This window comes from Anopheles arabiensis, chromosome 3, assembly GCF_016920715.1.
Source record: "Anopheles arabiensis isolate DONGOLA chromosome 3, AaraD3, whole genome shotgun sequence".
Taxonomy (NCBI): Eukaryota; Metazoa; Arthropoda; class Insecta; order Diptera; family Culicidae; genus Anopheles; species Anopheles arabiensis.
Genome location: NC_053518.1, coordinates 778,686 through 794,985, shown reverse-complemented (window position 1 = coordinate 794,985; position 16,300 = coordinate 778,686). Strand labels below are relative to the sequence as shown.

Sequence of the window (16,300 nt, the reverse complement as noted above, 5' to 3'; positions counted from 1 at the left end):
TATTGGAGCAAAGTAAAAATGATAAAATCATGATTTTTCCCCTAATCTCTAATTAACTTTGAATGATCGACAACGTTCTCTTTCATGTTTTAAACCTAATCATTTACTTTAGAACTCGCTCATTACATTCCGCACTTTACTTAAACTTCTTTCTCAAATTGTTCGGAAGATCTCCCTCGGTCCTAAGAAATCCCCCAAATGTTTACCACTATCATCACCCACCGTGTGTACCGGTCCGACCGATCGTTCGGGTGCCGCAGTGGCCGCTAGCGACGAGCGAGCTCCCGAAATCTATAAATGCAACCACGCCGGGCCCGAAGTGCGCCATTAATTCGTTCGTTAGCAAGCGGGAAACTACCGTCGGTGAAAAACCACGCGGTCTTAGCAAGTGTTTGTGCGTGTGTGTTGCTTGTGTTTGTGTTACAGAAAAAAGGAACAGAAACAGAATAAATGGGTGACAGTACTTACAAGGTGCTGGAATGTCCGGAGCTCGGTCGGTACGGGGTGGCCGCGCGCGACCTGAAGGCGGGCGAGCTGCTGTTCGAGGAGACGCCGTTCGCCGTCGGGCCTAAGCTGGACAGTCCGCCGCTCTGTCTGGAATGTTGCTGCCCGGTGGACGGTGGTGAGGGTGGTCCCCGCTGCTCGCGGTGTGGTTGGCCCCTGTGCGAGGATTGTAGTGCCGGCGGCGCTGAGCTCGTGTACCATCGGGGCGAGTGTGAGGTGTTTGCCGCGAACGGTGTTCGATTCCGGCCGGTGGAAGACTCGACCGCCGGCTGTGTACAGCTCGATTGCATAACGCCGCTCAGGGTGCTGCTGGCGAAGGAGGCGGACGAGGCACGGTGGAAGCGCGAGATCGAACCGATGGAGTATCACGACGCGGAACGGCGCGAAGGCGCCAACTGGAAGGTGGACGAGAACAATATTGTGGCGTTTCTGCGCGGTCCGTGCGGGCTGGGCAAGCGCTTTTCGGCCGAGTTGGTGCAGCGAGCGATCGGACTGTTGGACGTGAACGCGTTCGAGGGCCGTACCGGGAGCGGGTACAGCTGCCGCGGTCTGTATCCGCAGCTGGCGATCATGGCGCACAACTGTGTGCCGAATGTGGTGCATTCGATTCATCCGAGCAATGGGTTCAGGTGAGTGTGCATCGATCAGCGTCAACAATGTAGTAGCCGTAGCCGTCCGTATTCAGGTCGCCCCTTACACACATTGTTTCAACACGAAGAAGCATTCGATCCCTGACCTGCGGGGAGCAGCATCTTCCCTTCTTCGAGCGAGCGCACAGTAACGGCCGGCTTTGTGGTGCACCCGGTGCGGTTTAGGGTTACAATAAAAATAGATTTTACACCGTTTTCGGGAGCGAGCGAGAGAAACATGCTCGGAGTCACACGATCACACGCGGCTTGATGCGGCTTGATCATCGTAAGGTGCAACGGAGCTTGTGGAATGTTTGTTTGGAATTCCACCCGAACTTCGTTCTTCGGAGCTGGTTGAGTGAGAATCTGTTCCTCTCCGTTTCGTTGCAGGATGGTTGCACGTGTTGCAGTGGACGTGAAGGAAGGTGACAAGCTCTACACGACCTACACGTACACACTGACCGGTACGGTCGCGCGGCAATCGATCTTAAAGGCGAGCAAGTTCTTCACATGCCGCTGTACCCGGTGTCTCGATCCGACCGAGCTGGGCACGCACTTTAGCACACTGCTTTGCAGCAAATGCAGCGGGGGATTGATCACTTCCACCGATCCACTAGGTAAGAAGCAGGCACGCCCCAGGTCCTCTAGTCTGTATCACTAACCGTTCTTCGTGTGTAACGTATTTCTGCTCTTTAGATGAGAATGCCGAATGGAAGTGTGGCCAGTGTGGGTTCAAAACGTCCGGCGCCGCCGTCCAGAAGGCCGTCATGACGATACACAACGAAATCGACGAGCTTGCCTGCTTCGAGTACGAGGCGGGCCGGCTCGAGGCGTACGAAACCGTGTACAAAAAGTACCGCAGCGTGCTGCACCCGCTGCACTTCATCAACACCTCCATCCGGCACAGCTTGATCGAGCTGTACGGGCGCATTCCCGGGTACGAGATGGCCGAGCTGCCGGACGTACTGCTCGAGCGGAAGGTGGAGCTGTGCCGCAGCATCCTGCGGGTGCTGGACGTGTTCGAGCCGGGCAAATCGCGCGCCCGGGCAATGATACTGTACGAGCTGCACGCACCGCTGATTATGCTCGCCCAGTCGGCGTTCGCGCGGGGCGAGGACCAGCGGGACGGCAAGTCGCTCAAGCAGCAGCTCAACGAGGCGGCCCAAATACTGGAGGAGTGCGGCGCGATCCTCGACTGGGAGGATCCGGCCACACCGGAAGGCATACTGGCGAACGTGGCGCAACAGTCGCTCGCCCAGCTGCGGCAAAGCATCGAAACGCTCGATTAGCCTGATGAGGTTTGTTTTTGCCCGGCGTGGTGTTAGTTCAAATACTATTTGTGATGTACTTTGCACGTGTTTTAGGTGTCTATAGGTGTTTTAGCTTTAATCGTGTGTCCTCGTGTGCGACCGGCTACACCGAGGACAGTGTTGCTCTATTGTTTCCGTTCCAGTCACTTCCGTCTTTAAACTGTTTTAATTGATGTACAACAATAAACTGAAAATGTATCGATGCTTAGGACGACTTCTTTGCCTCGCGTTTCTTTCAAAATTGTTTCATAGAAGTAGGGTAGGCTTTTTACCTAAAAAAAGACACTTCTTTATGGCTTTAACGGTTTGCTGCGTCACTATCTAACGGGCAGACGAACAAAAATCACCAATCAAACAACTAAACCTATCGAGCACATGCGTTGACAATAGTCAACGGCTGAAAAACTGTCCTCGCGCGTCCAACGGTTGATTCAAGTTTTAAAATAAACTTACTTCGCTGAACTGGCAAACTCACTGGGGCAGGAGAGGAGGCCGTGCGTATGTGTACCTTTCCGGTCCATCAATGGCTAGTATAAGTATGCGCGGGAAGCGAACGGACATTAGGCATAGGAATACTGGGCATCCTGGGAACCACACGGTGTCGGAACCGCGCATCCGCACGAGAGCTGGGATTCTTTTTGGGATCCGGCTTGACTAGACCAATCCTTTAAGTTTGGCGCGTGTGATTGCTTTCTAGCTGAAGAAGTACACCGAATCAAGCACTTTGCGTAGGTCGAAGTCGCCCTTATCGGGACACTGCTGCAGGATGCGGTTCAGCTTGCGCTTGGTGAGATCAATTACCGAACCATCGTTGCTGATTTCACTAAGAAACAAACGTGGACCATTAATATCGACCTAAACCCAACGATCATTAAAGCCCTGTCGAACACTTACTTCTCATCGTAGCTGTACTTCTGTACCAAAAACTTGGACAAATCCTCCAGAATCGGTTCGGAGTGCAGCGCTACAAACTGCTCGCGACAAATCTGTGCACAATCGGAATACGAAATTGATTACTTCTGAATACATACATCGCCCAGCAAGACCCCCATTCTCCTTACCCGGTTCATCGTGGGAACAGTACAGGCATGCGTCCAGTAGCAATCGTGCACGGAGATGAACGTCAGCCCGGCCCGCTCGCAGTACAGCGACGTCAGCATCATGTGGCTCGAATCGAGCGAATGCACAAAGTTGGGCGGGAACGCGTTCTTCTGCTTCATGATGTTGGGCTTCTCGTACGAATCCATCGCAAAGTGTTCCGGCAGCTGGGCGGACTTGCTGGAGGCCACCGGTCGATCCGCCCGATTGTACGGCTGCACGACGGGCAGCCCGAGGGGCGTCACCCACTCCACGTTCTGCGCACAGACGGCCGATATCAACCGGGCACAGTCGGTGAACCAGTCCTGTATTTCCTTGGCCGAGGTGAACATCTCGCTCAGCGCATCGAACGTTTTCACCGTCAGATAGCTCGAGGCGGGCCAGATCCACTCCTTCGGGAACTCGTCGATGTACTCGAGCTGGCGGGCGATCTGCTTCCGCGCGCCGTACCGTGTCACGCCGTACACCGTCGTCATCACAGTTTGTTTGATCACCTTGCGCCGGATGAAACCGTCCAGCACGGCCGCCACCTTCACGTTGTTCTGCGCATCGCGGGCACGATTTTCCTCGACCAGTGCCGCCACTGCGCTGTACACATCCTGGGGCACCTCGGCCGGCGCCAGGTTGACACTGATCGCTCCGGGCGTGTCGCGACCCAGCGCGGCATAGTGCTGCAATCCGTTGCAGGAACCATCCTGATGGATCGGGAAGCCACTTTCAAACTCTACAAGAAGCACAAGAAAATGGGAAATTACTTGCTTGCCTGGAGCTGCACCACTCCTTCCTCCAATACATACTTTCCGGATCGGCACATCGATGCACCTTCGCTATTTCCATGCAGCAGGAGAGCGTTTGCCACGGTTCGTCCGAGTTGCTCCACCACATTCGCCCCGTCAGCGGTCGATCGGCCGAGTCCAGTATGTCGTCCATTATCTCATCCGCGTACCGTAGCCTCTCCTCCACCGAGTCACGCTTCTTCAGCCCCGTCAGATTAATGCAGTGAAGCTTCAGCCATCGGAAACCATCCGGCCCAAGCGGTTTCTTCTGATGAAACACCAACAGACAGCGGGCGAGATCGTGCCCGAGATGGTTTAGATGGGGCGGAATCGGATACACTCGACCCCGGAAGTCTATGTTTTGCGGCAACCAGAACACCTTATCCCGATAGTGACTCGCCAGCGAGAGACGGTACAGCGCATCGCACCACAAGCTATACATGTCGCCCTGCTTTCGCCGATGGTAGAGACGCTTTCGTAGCAGATGATACTTTTCGTACCCACTCATCTCACTCCGCGGGACTGTCTCGGTGACCGGTGGCAACGAGGACGGTGGTTCCGGTACGTCCAGCTTTGCGTTGCCTCCGTTGTTAAACACCTCCACGATCACGTCCAGTATCTGCCCGTTGACGACCCACGGTATGCTGGCCAGCTGGTTCAGCGCATCGAGCGTTGGATACATATCCTGCGGCTCTGCGTCATCGATACGCTCCGTCTGCTGGTGCGCCTGATGGGGCAATCGAATGAGATCCGACTCGGCCAGGATGTAGCCACCGTTCCGGGGGGTGCTCCAAGGCTGCGGCGGACACAGCATCGGGACAAGATTTACGTCGAACTTCAGTGTATCCGGCTGCGATTTCCTGTACAGCTTCATCAGCACCGGGTGCGGTTTAATCTGTTCCTTCGCCATCTTTGCCTCGTACCGGAAGAGCGTATAAAACGCCGGCACAAGCTTCACCTTGCGATTCGCTTTGTTCGTCGCGTTCACGTTGATCTTTAAATCACACTTGAGGATGTTGTACAGGAACTTTCCGACGCCCATCACGGCCGCCTTGGGCCACGCCACGCTCTGTAGGTCCATGCTAGGGCCGGAGCTGCGTGTTTCGTGCACCAACCGCTGCCACAGCTGCCTCGGATTGTCGCTCGATCGTCCCTCGGCCAGGGCAGCCGTGTACCGGTCGTAAATTTCACACGTCTTTCCCAGCACTCCGTTCATTCGCTTCTGCTCGACGTGGTAGCGCGACTCCACTTTGCGGCCCAGCTCCCGGTGCAGGTGTGACATTACAAAGCTGAATGTGTCCGAGCCTTCCAGTAGCATCTGCACCTCGTCGAGTAGGATCTCCGTGTACTGTGACACCGAGAGGGCTTTCAGGTAGGGAAATAGATTGATCGTACGGGACGATTTGGTTTCCGTGATCGCTTTCAGGGTGTTAAAGTCCCGGTGGAAAGCCATTGCGATCTGCTTTGACCAAACCTTTTTCAATTCCTCCAGTTCTTTGCGCTGTCGGTGGAAGAAACGGTGGAAAATGTATACAAATACGTGGAAAAATCTTATGCTTCCTAATACTTACATACTGCATAACTTGCTCCGTTGGTGGAGGAAACTTTTCAATGCTTTTTACCGTCAAGTATCCGCTCAATTCCAGATCCACCTGCTGCTGAGCCATCTGTTGCAGCTCCTCCCTTCGGAAGCCGGCTTTCGATGTCATAATTTCCGATCCAGCGCAAACCTCGTCCACCGGGGGTTGTCTTCCAATTGGCAACACGTTTGCGTTCAGTGCATTCAGCAGGTGATTGTTGTAGGTCAGAATCGGTGCCCGATACTCGGGGCAATAGTCCGGTTCCAATCGACGACAGAGCGTCAACACCACGTCACGCTGATCGTACGCAAATTTGCTCTGATCGAGTATTGCGTTCATGGAGTATCCGGCTCGGTGCGCCTCATCAACGAACAGTTTCGCCTGCCGCAGTACCTCCTCCGTCGGTTCCAATCGTCCCAGACATTCCAGTATACCTGCGTACGTTTGTGCATTCGCTACGATCGTGTCCTCTCCCATCACGCGCACAATTTCCTTCACACGCGTAAAGTTTCCTTTACCGGCATACGCATGAATCAGCTGATTGTACGTGCCAACGTCAAACTCCCGGCGTTTGCGCTTGTGGCGATAGTTGAGCGTGGTTGCGTACGCCCGATTTACCATGCCGGTCGTGATGCAGATGTCCAGGTAAGCGTTCAGTGTCATCTGGAAGCTGCGCTGCCGAGCGAGACTCTCTATCTCGGAGGTTTTGTAGTACTTTGAGCAAAACTTTTTCCCTTTTTCCAAACCATCAAGGTTCTGCTGCTGCTGTTTATCTCCACGCTTTGTCTTCCTCGAGCTGCCGGGTGCATTCACAGTGCCAGCCAAATCTGCCGGATCCTCAAAGGCTAGCTCAGCTTCCTCGGCGAGTCCCGCTTCTGATTCCAGCAGCCCGGCTTCTTCCTCGAGTATCGGATCTAGTTCGTCGTGTGGCGCTAGCACTCCACTCACACGAAGAGTCCGTTTTTGGTGTATTTCCTTCAGCACCTGAACACTTTCGATGATCTCCGAGAGCACGTCTGGGGATATGTCCGTCTCCTTCATCTCGCCGCCAATGTAAATGACGGGCGTTTCCTCAAAGTTCCAATGGGACATATCTGCGGGAAGGCTAGGTGTGGCGCTTGCCTTACTCGTTTGAGGTAGTTCGTCGCTGTTTGTAGAGTAAGCGGACAACGGTGTGCTGCTGGAGCAGGCTTCAATCGCTATCTGGCCGTGTATAAAGTTGGCCAGCTTTTTCGACTTGAGCTTCTGGACCGTTGCTTTCGTCTCTTTGGTTTCACCATCTTTTACTAAAAACGGGGAAAGATGTTTTGTTTAGAATACAGAGTCTGGTTGGTGTACACGATGCTTACCTGCAAGAAGTTCGGTAAATTTGTTGTCATTGGAGCGCCTACGCTTCGCCTTCTTGCCACCGAGCGTCGATACAATCTCTGCCGACGGTGTGGTCGAGTGGACGCGTTTTGTGTTCACGGCTGTGCTGTCTGAAAGCAAGATAAGACCAAAAAAATGCCGGTTTGAGGTCACTTTGTTTACCATCACGAATTCCAACGGTTGAAAGGCGCCGAGTCTGGGTGGGGTGGGGGGAAATGGGAAGTGTGCATCTGTCAAATTGCACGCTTTCGCGCGGCGTAAAATAAAAACGCAATATCGCGCAAGCACATGTTTTTCTGGCGATGATGTAATATTCCTTTGCACCTTGGGAAGGTAGATTCTTCTGGAAACCGAAACCAAAAACTGGCCCCCACCGACACATTTCTTCACTTTCTCTTCCCTTGCGGGCACGGTACGTACCTCGTGCTATGAGTAGACTGTGCACTCGCTCTCGATTACATAAATGGGACACTTTTCGGAACGGGCAGTACACTACGCTGCTGGTGGCGTCCACACGCACGATTCCACTTTTGTGAGCGAGCAGCCGGTTCTTGCTTTGTGCTAGACTGCGCAAATTAAGCATTCGGAACATTTTTACCAGCCAAAGTCACGGAAATTCGCCGCCGAGCGCAACCATCGGGGCGAGCACGAGACCAACGAAAAGAACGTAAACAAACGGGCTGTCAACGGGGTGTTGTGAAGTCGCGGCCAGTGTGGCCAGATTTTTTGGCGGTTTTCGGTAGGAGAATTCAAATTTTATCGGTCGTTTTCGGCAGGAGTTTCAGATTTTGTCGGTAGTTTTCGGTATATTTTGAATTATTGAGCGGGCGAGTGAGAGGTGGGGGAGGTGCTAATCGGCACGATAAATTACATACATTTATTTCCAGGAGATGGATTAGATTTGGTTCATAGCGGTCACACCAATGAGGCCTTTCTGAACTGTTGATCTAAAAATTTTACTAGGGATTTTAAGCCAACGAAGGATTGAGATGCAGTTTACTGCATTACATCATTTGGGAAAATGGTTTTCTGGCTCATCTGTGAATCGGTAGGCATATCGGTAGGAATACAGATAAATTGGTATTTCTGGCCACGCTGGCTGGCGCGACGGAGAAACTATACTATCTCATCGAGAAGTTGCACCGTTTCGTACCAATTGGAATGGAAAAAAATCCATTTGATTTCAAAAATGTGCAGTTTAAATTTGTTTATTTGTTTGTTAAACATGAATATCAGACACATGAGGAAAAAGAAAGAAAACCAATACTACGTAGATTGGTAAGTTTCCTGCATTATGATGAGTAGAAAAAAGTACAGTGGGACGACCACGTGGTATTGCCGTTAAATCTACAGCACAACTAATGAACACTGAGTCGATCTAGTAATTCTTTAAGGGCGCACCAACTAAACTAAACTAAACCAGTACATTTACCTTATGTTCGTCAGCCAATGAACGTCTTTAAAATTGTTTCATCTAATTGCCTCTAACGATGCATCTTCAATTGCCCATCGCAAAAGCATAAAACCACCGAAAAGGGTCATCACATCTACACAAGGCTACATAAACATCATCATCCCCTACACCCCAGCACACTCCCTGATACGATCAATTCTCCAGAATCGATTACAGCAAATGTGGTGTTGGCTACTTCTTCATCAACACACAGAAGGAAGGATCACACCCGCTAACATCTTCCACTCCGAGACGTTTCAATCCCGATCTTTCTTCACCTCGTCTCTCACTAATTCCAGCAAGAGGTGCACATGTGTTTTCCTTTGGACACAGATGCACATCCCACGATGTGCAGTGTAGGGATATAAAAGCCGTAAAATCCATCGTCGAGGGAGGGTTTTCAAGTAAACAAAGCTCGTTGCGTTCGTCTATGCGGGTCGGGTCGGACCACAAACGGCGGTGTAAAATCTGCCCCCGACGACGTCGAATCATGCCCTTCTGCGCTGGAACGGGCTCATTAATAGCCTGCAAGTAGTGGCCGCGATCGTGAGAAGCTGATACCGTCACGTTCTAGCAACAAGCAACTCATGTTACAGTGCAGTGCAATGCATTAAACTTGCATTAACGAACAGCACCAGAACAAATCCAACAATCATCTGTTGAATGGCTGGTGAGTGGAAAATTTGCATTTACATTTAAAAACTTGCTATTGTTTCCGGCCCCTGGACATGCAGTTGCAATGATCTCTGAATGACGAGAAGATCGATGCATCCTTTCCATCCTTCGCCCGTCTTCCTCCCATGTTTCATACCGACTCACACATGTCAGCCAAAGATCAAACAGCAAATGGACACAAGAGGACACACGCATACCCACTCGCTCTTTCTCTCTCTCTCTCTCTTTTTCTCTGTCTCTGTCCATACTAACATATGGCCACCCTCTATTTCCGCCGAGCATATAACACTACAGTCTCAAACAGTGGCCAGAGAAAATGTAAGTGTAAGAGCGGGAGAAAGACAGAGTAAACTCGTCTCGTGGGAGATGATCGTGGGCACAAAGAACTGCGCGATGCGTACGCGTAAGTCTCGCGCACTAACCGGCAACATCCTTCGTTCATTCAGTTGCCGTTTTCCGTTACGATCGGATCGCTCGCCTCTTGGGCTCGGGGTCCAGACGTGTCTTGTTCGATTGGAGGTGTTGTGCTACAGTGGCAGAGTGTGCATCAGAGTGTGATCAGAGCCTTATCTAGTATTAGCGTGTGAAGTCTCATCTAAAGACACAGCGAAGGAGGATCACCACAGGAAGTGATCTTTGTTTAAAGGTTTTTATTATTCAAATATCAATTAGCTTTAAAGTGATGGACCAACCTAAGCGACCATTGCTAACGTTCATTGGAAACGTTCCCTTCCAAGCGGGCCATGCAATGCAGAAGAAATACGATCCGGGTCTTGTATTCTCTGTCAGCACTTGTGTGTGCATATGTGTCTCTAGGATCAAGTGTCTTTCAGCTTGTGCAGGGGGTCATGTTTTATCCCGAGGAGAAAAAGAAAAGCAATCCCATTAGAAAACTAAACAGACAGACATTTACGTCGAACCAGCTACCATAAGTCACACAAGAGCTTGGCGTGATTAGAATGGGAAACGTTTCGAATTATCAATGGAAACGATTCTGGGCGCTGTTCAGCCACGATCGGACACCATATGCCCCTTCTCACTCACAGTCTTGTTGAGATTGTTTATGAGATGAAATCAAATTTTTGCCGCCAAACGCTTGTGCCTGCCGTCGTTAATGGATTTATTTATGAGATCAAGTGTTTTCTTTGGAGTTTTTTCCCTGTCCGTGTGTGGCTTTGTGCACGGCCTAAGTTCGAAGCACATTAGGTTAAACAAACCGCACATCGATTATCAGTTGAAATGGAGTGAGTCAAGAAACCGACGCTTGAGAGGAGTGGACGATAGAGACCGGTAGCATCGAAAACCAGATCCCTCAGAAGGTCAGAATGGCGAACTTTCTTTCATAAAGTACTGATTTATGTACACCTTGACTGTGAGAAAGTGAGCGATTTTGCATTGCCAGTAGGATCGCTACGGGGTTCAATATTTCACGATTAAATTAAAACGGTTATAAAACGCGACAAACACTACGCGACAGCCGTCAATCAGGCACGAGTGTAGCTCATCGGTTGATAGGGACACTTGGTGGGCAAACAGCAAGCAATCGTCCAAGGCATCGGTTGCAAATGTTGAATAATTTAAAACCAATTTATCATCATACGCATTGAGGCTAAAAAGCCGACCACAAACAAAGCTCGAGCCGCCCGAGCCAGCTCGAAGCAGCAAACATCAACAAGGAAACGAAGAATGTTCTGTGTCCGTGCGGCTTCTACGCTAATCAGCGGGCATCGGGCATTAGGGCTGTGGTGACGCCACTCATTGCATAAATAGAGCATGTAGACTTCCTAGAAGCAGAGTTACATTGTTTTAAAAAACGGACTGTTATCGTAAAACTATTGATTGGACGACAAAATCCTCTCGATCGCCTTTCCGCTATCGTCTGTCGGTTGAAAACGAAATTAAACGAACACCACATACGTTCCATTTGCTTCCTCAACAATGTTGGGTTCCTTTCTTCGATTCTTTCTTCTTCCACTGTACTGCTTCGACGTCCTCGAAGTCCTTCACACTTGTGCCAGATGACATGCATTAAGCACTCGATGCAATCTCCCTACACGATCTGCCATGGATAAACAGGCTAAGCGGGTGTAAAAGTCTTTAATGGAAATGAAATTGTTCTTCTCCCTCGTCCATTCCATTTGCAGCATTGCCGTCAGTATCCCGTACACCCGATGACGATGACGACTCAGTTCTGCTGGCTGATCTTGCTGGCCCTAAGCACCGTGTCCTACCGCGCCGCTGGTGCGGCCCACCCTGCCACCGAAGTTACGTAAGTACATGGACCTTATGTTGCGTTTTACGAAGAGTCTTTTTTGTGCCAAAAAATTGGCTACACTGAACCCTTTTGTATTGGCTCGAACCACCAAAACACAGCCAAAAAGAAGTCCCTTTCTTAAGCGAGCCCGTGCTAATGACCGGGTTCCTTTTTGGCCCTGGCAGCTCAAACAATCAAACGCACTGTCTCAGAGCCTTCGGACAGAGCGGGAAGGGTCAATTTCAATGTCTTGGCGTGTAGTTGACCCCACCAGTTAACTGGCCCACCAGCCACCGCGCACAGCTCACTCTCGGTTTCACTATCATCGGATGGCAATGAACCCGAACGATAGAATAACCTCTCTGTTCGCGGTCGCGGCCCAAAGAAAGTCAGGCCTCGCGGACGACGCGCAGCCGACGCAACAGACCGACCGAACGCGTTAATCGATAACGAATACCGCGCAGGCAGCCAAAGTGCCGGCACAGCGGCCATTTGTTACCATAATTGATCATAATTGGTGGAGCTTAACCCCGAAAACGTCAGAACCGCCATGGTTGGCTTGCTGTTACTGCTGCCTGTACACTGACTGCTGCAGACATTTTCCGAGCGATCGTGTTTGGATGTTATGGGTTTGCGCGCGCCGTACGAGATCGTCTTGCATCTGGAAACGCGCGATGAGTCGGTGCATCTGGCGAAACCAGAACGGCGGTGCCCTTTTTCCATTTGCACATGCATCTTTCACGCCTTGATTGAGTGCGTTTTAGCTTTGCCTATTTTCACGCGTATCTAGCGTGCGGGGTTTTACGCAGTGGATGGGATGCATTGCGTACCGCAAGAAGACACAATGCCGCTGGTGCGCACCATGCCCGTTTACGACCGGAGACGGAACCTTTTCGGAATGGTTTCTGAGGTCGCTGATGGCCGGTTGCTATATTTACTGCATTTCGCACTGATTTACGTCTCGCGTAGAGTGATGTTTATTGAGCGAGAAAGGTTTGCCCGGTGCATGTCTCTTTGTTGCCAGCCGTAAACAGGAAGGCGATCGTTTGGAGTTTGGAGCGTTCCATTTGGACGGCGCGTTAGTTGTCTATCAATCGAGCTGAGTTTAAATATTTGGAAACATTTGCGCTGTACATTTAAGACGTAAGTCGAGTTATCACTCACATACGATTGGATAAATAATACTTGTAATGTCTTGTTTAAAGCCAACCATCGATCAAGAACAGATGTTTACCGTTCACGACGTTTGAATTGGCATTAGCTTAGTTGGATTAGTGCCAAATGTTTTCTGAACAATAGTGTTTATTTTGAAGGATAATATTAACATTAACGCCAGTGTGAAAGTTTACTACAAAATGAGTAACATTTCACATGCTCGTACGATCATCGCACACAGCAACCAAGAGATCCGAGATGCCATCCTGTCGCTGGTCCACTCCTACAACACGCTCGACAACAAGCTGGAGCGCCACGAGCAACGTGAACGTGCCCATGCCGAGCAGGTTAAGAAGAGCTTGATCACGGTGCAGAAGAATCTGCGCGCGTTGGATCCGCTGCCGGGCATGATCAGTCGTTTGGAGGGACGCACTGGAGAGATTGAGACCGCTCTGCTACAGCACGGTGACAAGATTGCTACATTCGCCCAGCAGCAAAAGGAGGTCGACGTGTCTCTGGCAGGCATTCTGAAGGGACTGACGGAGATGGCTCCACGGGAACCAAACGGATCGGTACGAGACGAGGACGATGAAAGTGTAGCAAGCAAGCTGGACGAGGTGGCAGCTACCGTACGGGAGCTGCGACGGGAGTTGGCCGAGCTGAAGAGCGATCGTGATGCCACGGAGGTAAACCATCGGTAATCTTGCTCGCTTGTTCCAAAAAATGATCGTTTACTTTTTCTTCCCATTTCCCAGGATGTCAATCGGCAATTGCTGAAGGAGACGGAAAAACTGGTCAACTCTAAGCTTTCCTCGGCGGACGAGATCATCTCCAAGATGGAAGAGAAGCTGTCTCAGTTCTACCTCACCAGTCCAGTCATTGCAACGCAAAACGTGGAGTTTGAGGACAAGGTACTGCGCCGTCTGGAAGATTTGAGCAACTCGATGGCATCGGACGGTCCGAGCAGTAATTCGCTGAGCAAGGATGCATCATCGCTGCCTGACAAGCAGTTCATCCAAGGCCTCGTCAACGAAACCCTGGAAGCGATCAACGATATGCGTCTGGAGGTGCTGACCGCATCGGATAAGAGCTTCACCAAGACGGCCACCCGCATCAAGGAGAACAACGAGGTGCTGCAATCATCCGTGGACGACATATTGAAGACGCTGACAGAAGAGTTGACCACGGCGGAAGCGTTCCACAACACGGCCAAGGATCAGTTTAACTCCATGAACGAAACCATGTCCCATTTGTCGGTGTTCTTGTTGAAGGCTGGTGAGGACATTCTGGATGCCAAGCGCGGGATGGACTTCGGTATAATGCAGATCATGCGTGAGGTTGGCGACGTGGTTAAGGCTAACTCGGGCAGTCTCAATACGACCATTTCGAAGCGTTTCGATGCCATCGATGCTACGATTCTGGACAATCACAACGGTGCCCTCACGAACCTCAGCTCAAAGATTGAGACAGAGATCAGCCAGGTGTGGCGTCAGATCGGTATCATGTACCAGGAGATCTCGTCCAGCAAGCAAGCCTTGGATCGTCTCCAGGAGCAAACGGAAACCTATGTCAACGGTACACTCAACACAATGGACAGTATGGAGGGCAAGGTAAGTGTGAGATAAAGTTTTGCCAGAGCAATCTGATCTGTTTCTCAAAATGTGCATTTTTCTTTCGACTGCAGGTCTCCCTCATTACCAACCGTATGACGGAAGTGGACTCCAACCTGAACTACCTCCTGGGCCGACTCTCGATGGTAACGCAGGAATTCAACCAAATCAAGCTCGGTCTCGGCAAAGCGCTGGATGAGATTAAGGGCAGCTTTGCGGAGGTAAGCAACCGTGTCCGAGGTCCAGGACCGCACCGAATCTCGTCCGAAGAAGTGATCGATGATTTGGGCAACGAAACTACAAAGTAAGCTGCTCCTGACTCGGCTCCAGTTCCAGGACGGCTGCGGAAGTATTGTCTAGTACCAAAAGAAACACAAAATCACACACAGCAGTAGTGCGTAGGATTAAGTAGTGGATGTGCGCGAATGCGCGAAGCAGATCGGTTAATTGCCTTTCTCCATTTTTTATTTGCTGAATTTACTTACTAGATTTTATAGAAATAACGACTGTGCTGGTATGCTTAATGTTGAGAGGAAATTAGAGTTGGTACATATAAGGCAAACTGGTAAATCTCAATCTATTGCCAACGATGATGCACAATAAAGCGTGGAAATGCTGCATTAGCTCATAATTGTACAATTGAATTTAGTTCAATTTTTGTAGTTAGCGAAAGAACGAAAAGTTTGAGTTCTAACGCTGATTTCAAGTCGACATTCAAAATCGACATTCTCGGCATTCGAACGTTGCGCCTATGTGAAGGCAATCCGCATGCACTTACCGCCGCTGTGTATGCAATCCGCGATACGCATTCGATGACGTTCGTTCACTTTCATCCTCGTATCCTTTTTATTTCTTTTCTATTTAAGAATGCAAATAATTTGTTTTCTATTCCATTGCAGTGAACCACGAACTTTGCAGAAAAATCCGATCAATAAATCTTTATGCAATCTTAAACACGACTTTCCATATCTTCTACATCCGTCCCTAGACATTAGTACGGTACCGACATTCTTCGCTAATGGTTCCATCCCTACCAGCATGCAAAGATGGCAAGAATGAAATCGTTTGCAAAAATGAAGGTACAATATTGACTTTGCACTTAAAATTGCTTTCACCTGGAAAAGACACCGAGTGGGGTACCACACTACGCCACTCTTAACCACACTGGCCACCCATGTATCTGTAGCGAACGGATAACATGCCAGTGTCGACGACTCGCGCACTCTTCCCCCGGTTGTAACAGTTGGCTGGCGAAGGAAATGGATTTTTAATTATTCACCAACACTCCTATCGCGGACCGGGGGTTGGCAGAACAGAGCTTGGCAGCCTCGAGTTACCTTCAATCGACTGTGACATGTAGGTGGATGGATCAACCTGTCCCTAGATGGAACCATCATCATCGTGCAAACGCTACCCCAATCATCAGCATGGCTGCAGCACCGCCGTGCAGTTTGGAAGGACTTTTCACAGAACAATATGTCTCCCTCCTCCTTGGAGCGCACTTTTAAAATGGCGAAAAGTTGATAAAGCAATGGAGGAGGGTAGAACAAAAAAGAAAAGGAAAACATAGTGCAGAGAGTACCTTCAATGGATAAAAAGCAGTTGTTGCAGTGTCAGTGGATTTTCGCGCTCCCCTATGTACTGATTTTGTTTGAAAGCGAATGATAGACAAACGACGAAGGGACGCAGCCACTCAACGAGTTGAAGATGTCCTTTGAAGTGCGCTGCTTCTTGGACGAATTGCAGACATGCACGTAGATGACAATGAGCTGGATAAAAGAGATTGCTAGCAGATAGCAGACATGGCAGATATTATAAGATACAACGATATATAAGATACAACGAAAAAAAGAGAACGTCCGAAAGGTTGTTTTGAATTATTTTATAA

The 16,300-nt window shown here is 50.1% G+C and overlaps 3 protein-coding genes across 3 annotated transcripts; 2 read left to right on the top strand and 1 right to left on the bottom strand.

Annotated features, from left to right (window-relative positions):
* The first annotated feature begins 313 nt into the window (after window positions 1-313).
* LOC120904545 (SET domain-containing protein SmydA-8) lies at window positions 314-2,654 on the top strand. The gene is made up of 3 exons (XM_040314634.1): window positions 314-1,133; window positions 1,524-1,750; window positions 1,830-2,654. Exons 1-3 carry the CDS (start codon window positions 451-453, stop codon window positions 2,420-2,422), a joined length of 1,503 nt encoding a protein of 500 aa, XP_040170568.1. The 5' UTR covers window positions 314-450; the 3' UTR covers window positions 2,423-2,654.
* A 54-nt stretch (window positions 2,655-2,708) lies between these two features.
* On the bottom strand, window positions 2,709-7,940 carry LOC120904544 (DNA-directed RNA polymerase, mitochondrial). Its single transcript, XM_040314633.1, has 7 exons — window positions 7,686-7,940; window positions 7,247-7,375; window positions 5,889-7,183; window positions 4,339-5,818; window positions 3,505-4,265; window positions 3,338-3,429; window positions 2,709-3,266 (listed from the first exon to the last, which is right to left on the bottom strand). The coding sequence occupies exons 1-7, from the start codon at window positions 7,855-7,857 to the stop codon at window positions 3,137-3,139; spliced, it is 4,059 nt and encodes a 1,352-aa protein (XP_040170567.1). The 5' UTR covers window positions 7,858-7,940; the 3' UTR covers window positions 2,709-3,136.
* Window positions 7,941-9,817: 1,877 nt separating this feature from the next.
* On the top strand, window positions 9,818-15,048 carry LOC120902451. Its single transcript, XM_040311197.1, has 5 exons — window positions 9,818-10,039; window positions 11,538-11,662; window positions 13,044-13,488; window positions 13,558-14,412; window positions 14,487-15,048. Exons 2-5 carry the CDS (start codon window positions 11,565-11,567, stop codon window positions 14,718-14,720), a joined length of 1,632 nt encoding a protein of 543 aa, XP_040167131.1. The 5' UTR covers window positions 9,818-10,039; window positions 11,538-11,564; the 3' UTR covers window positions 14,721-15,048.
* Window positions 15,049-16,300: the final 1,252 nt, after the last annotated feature.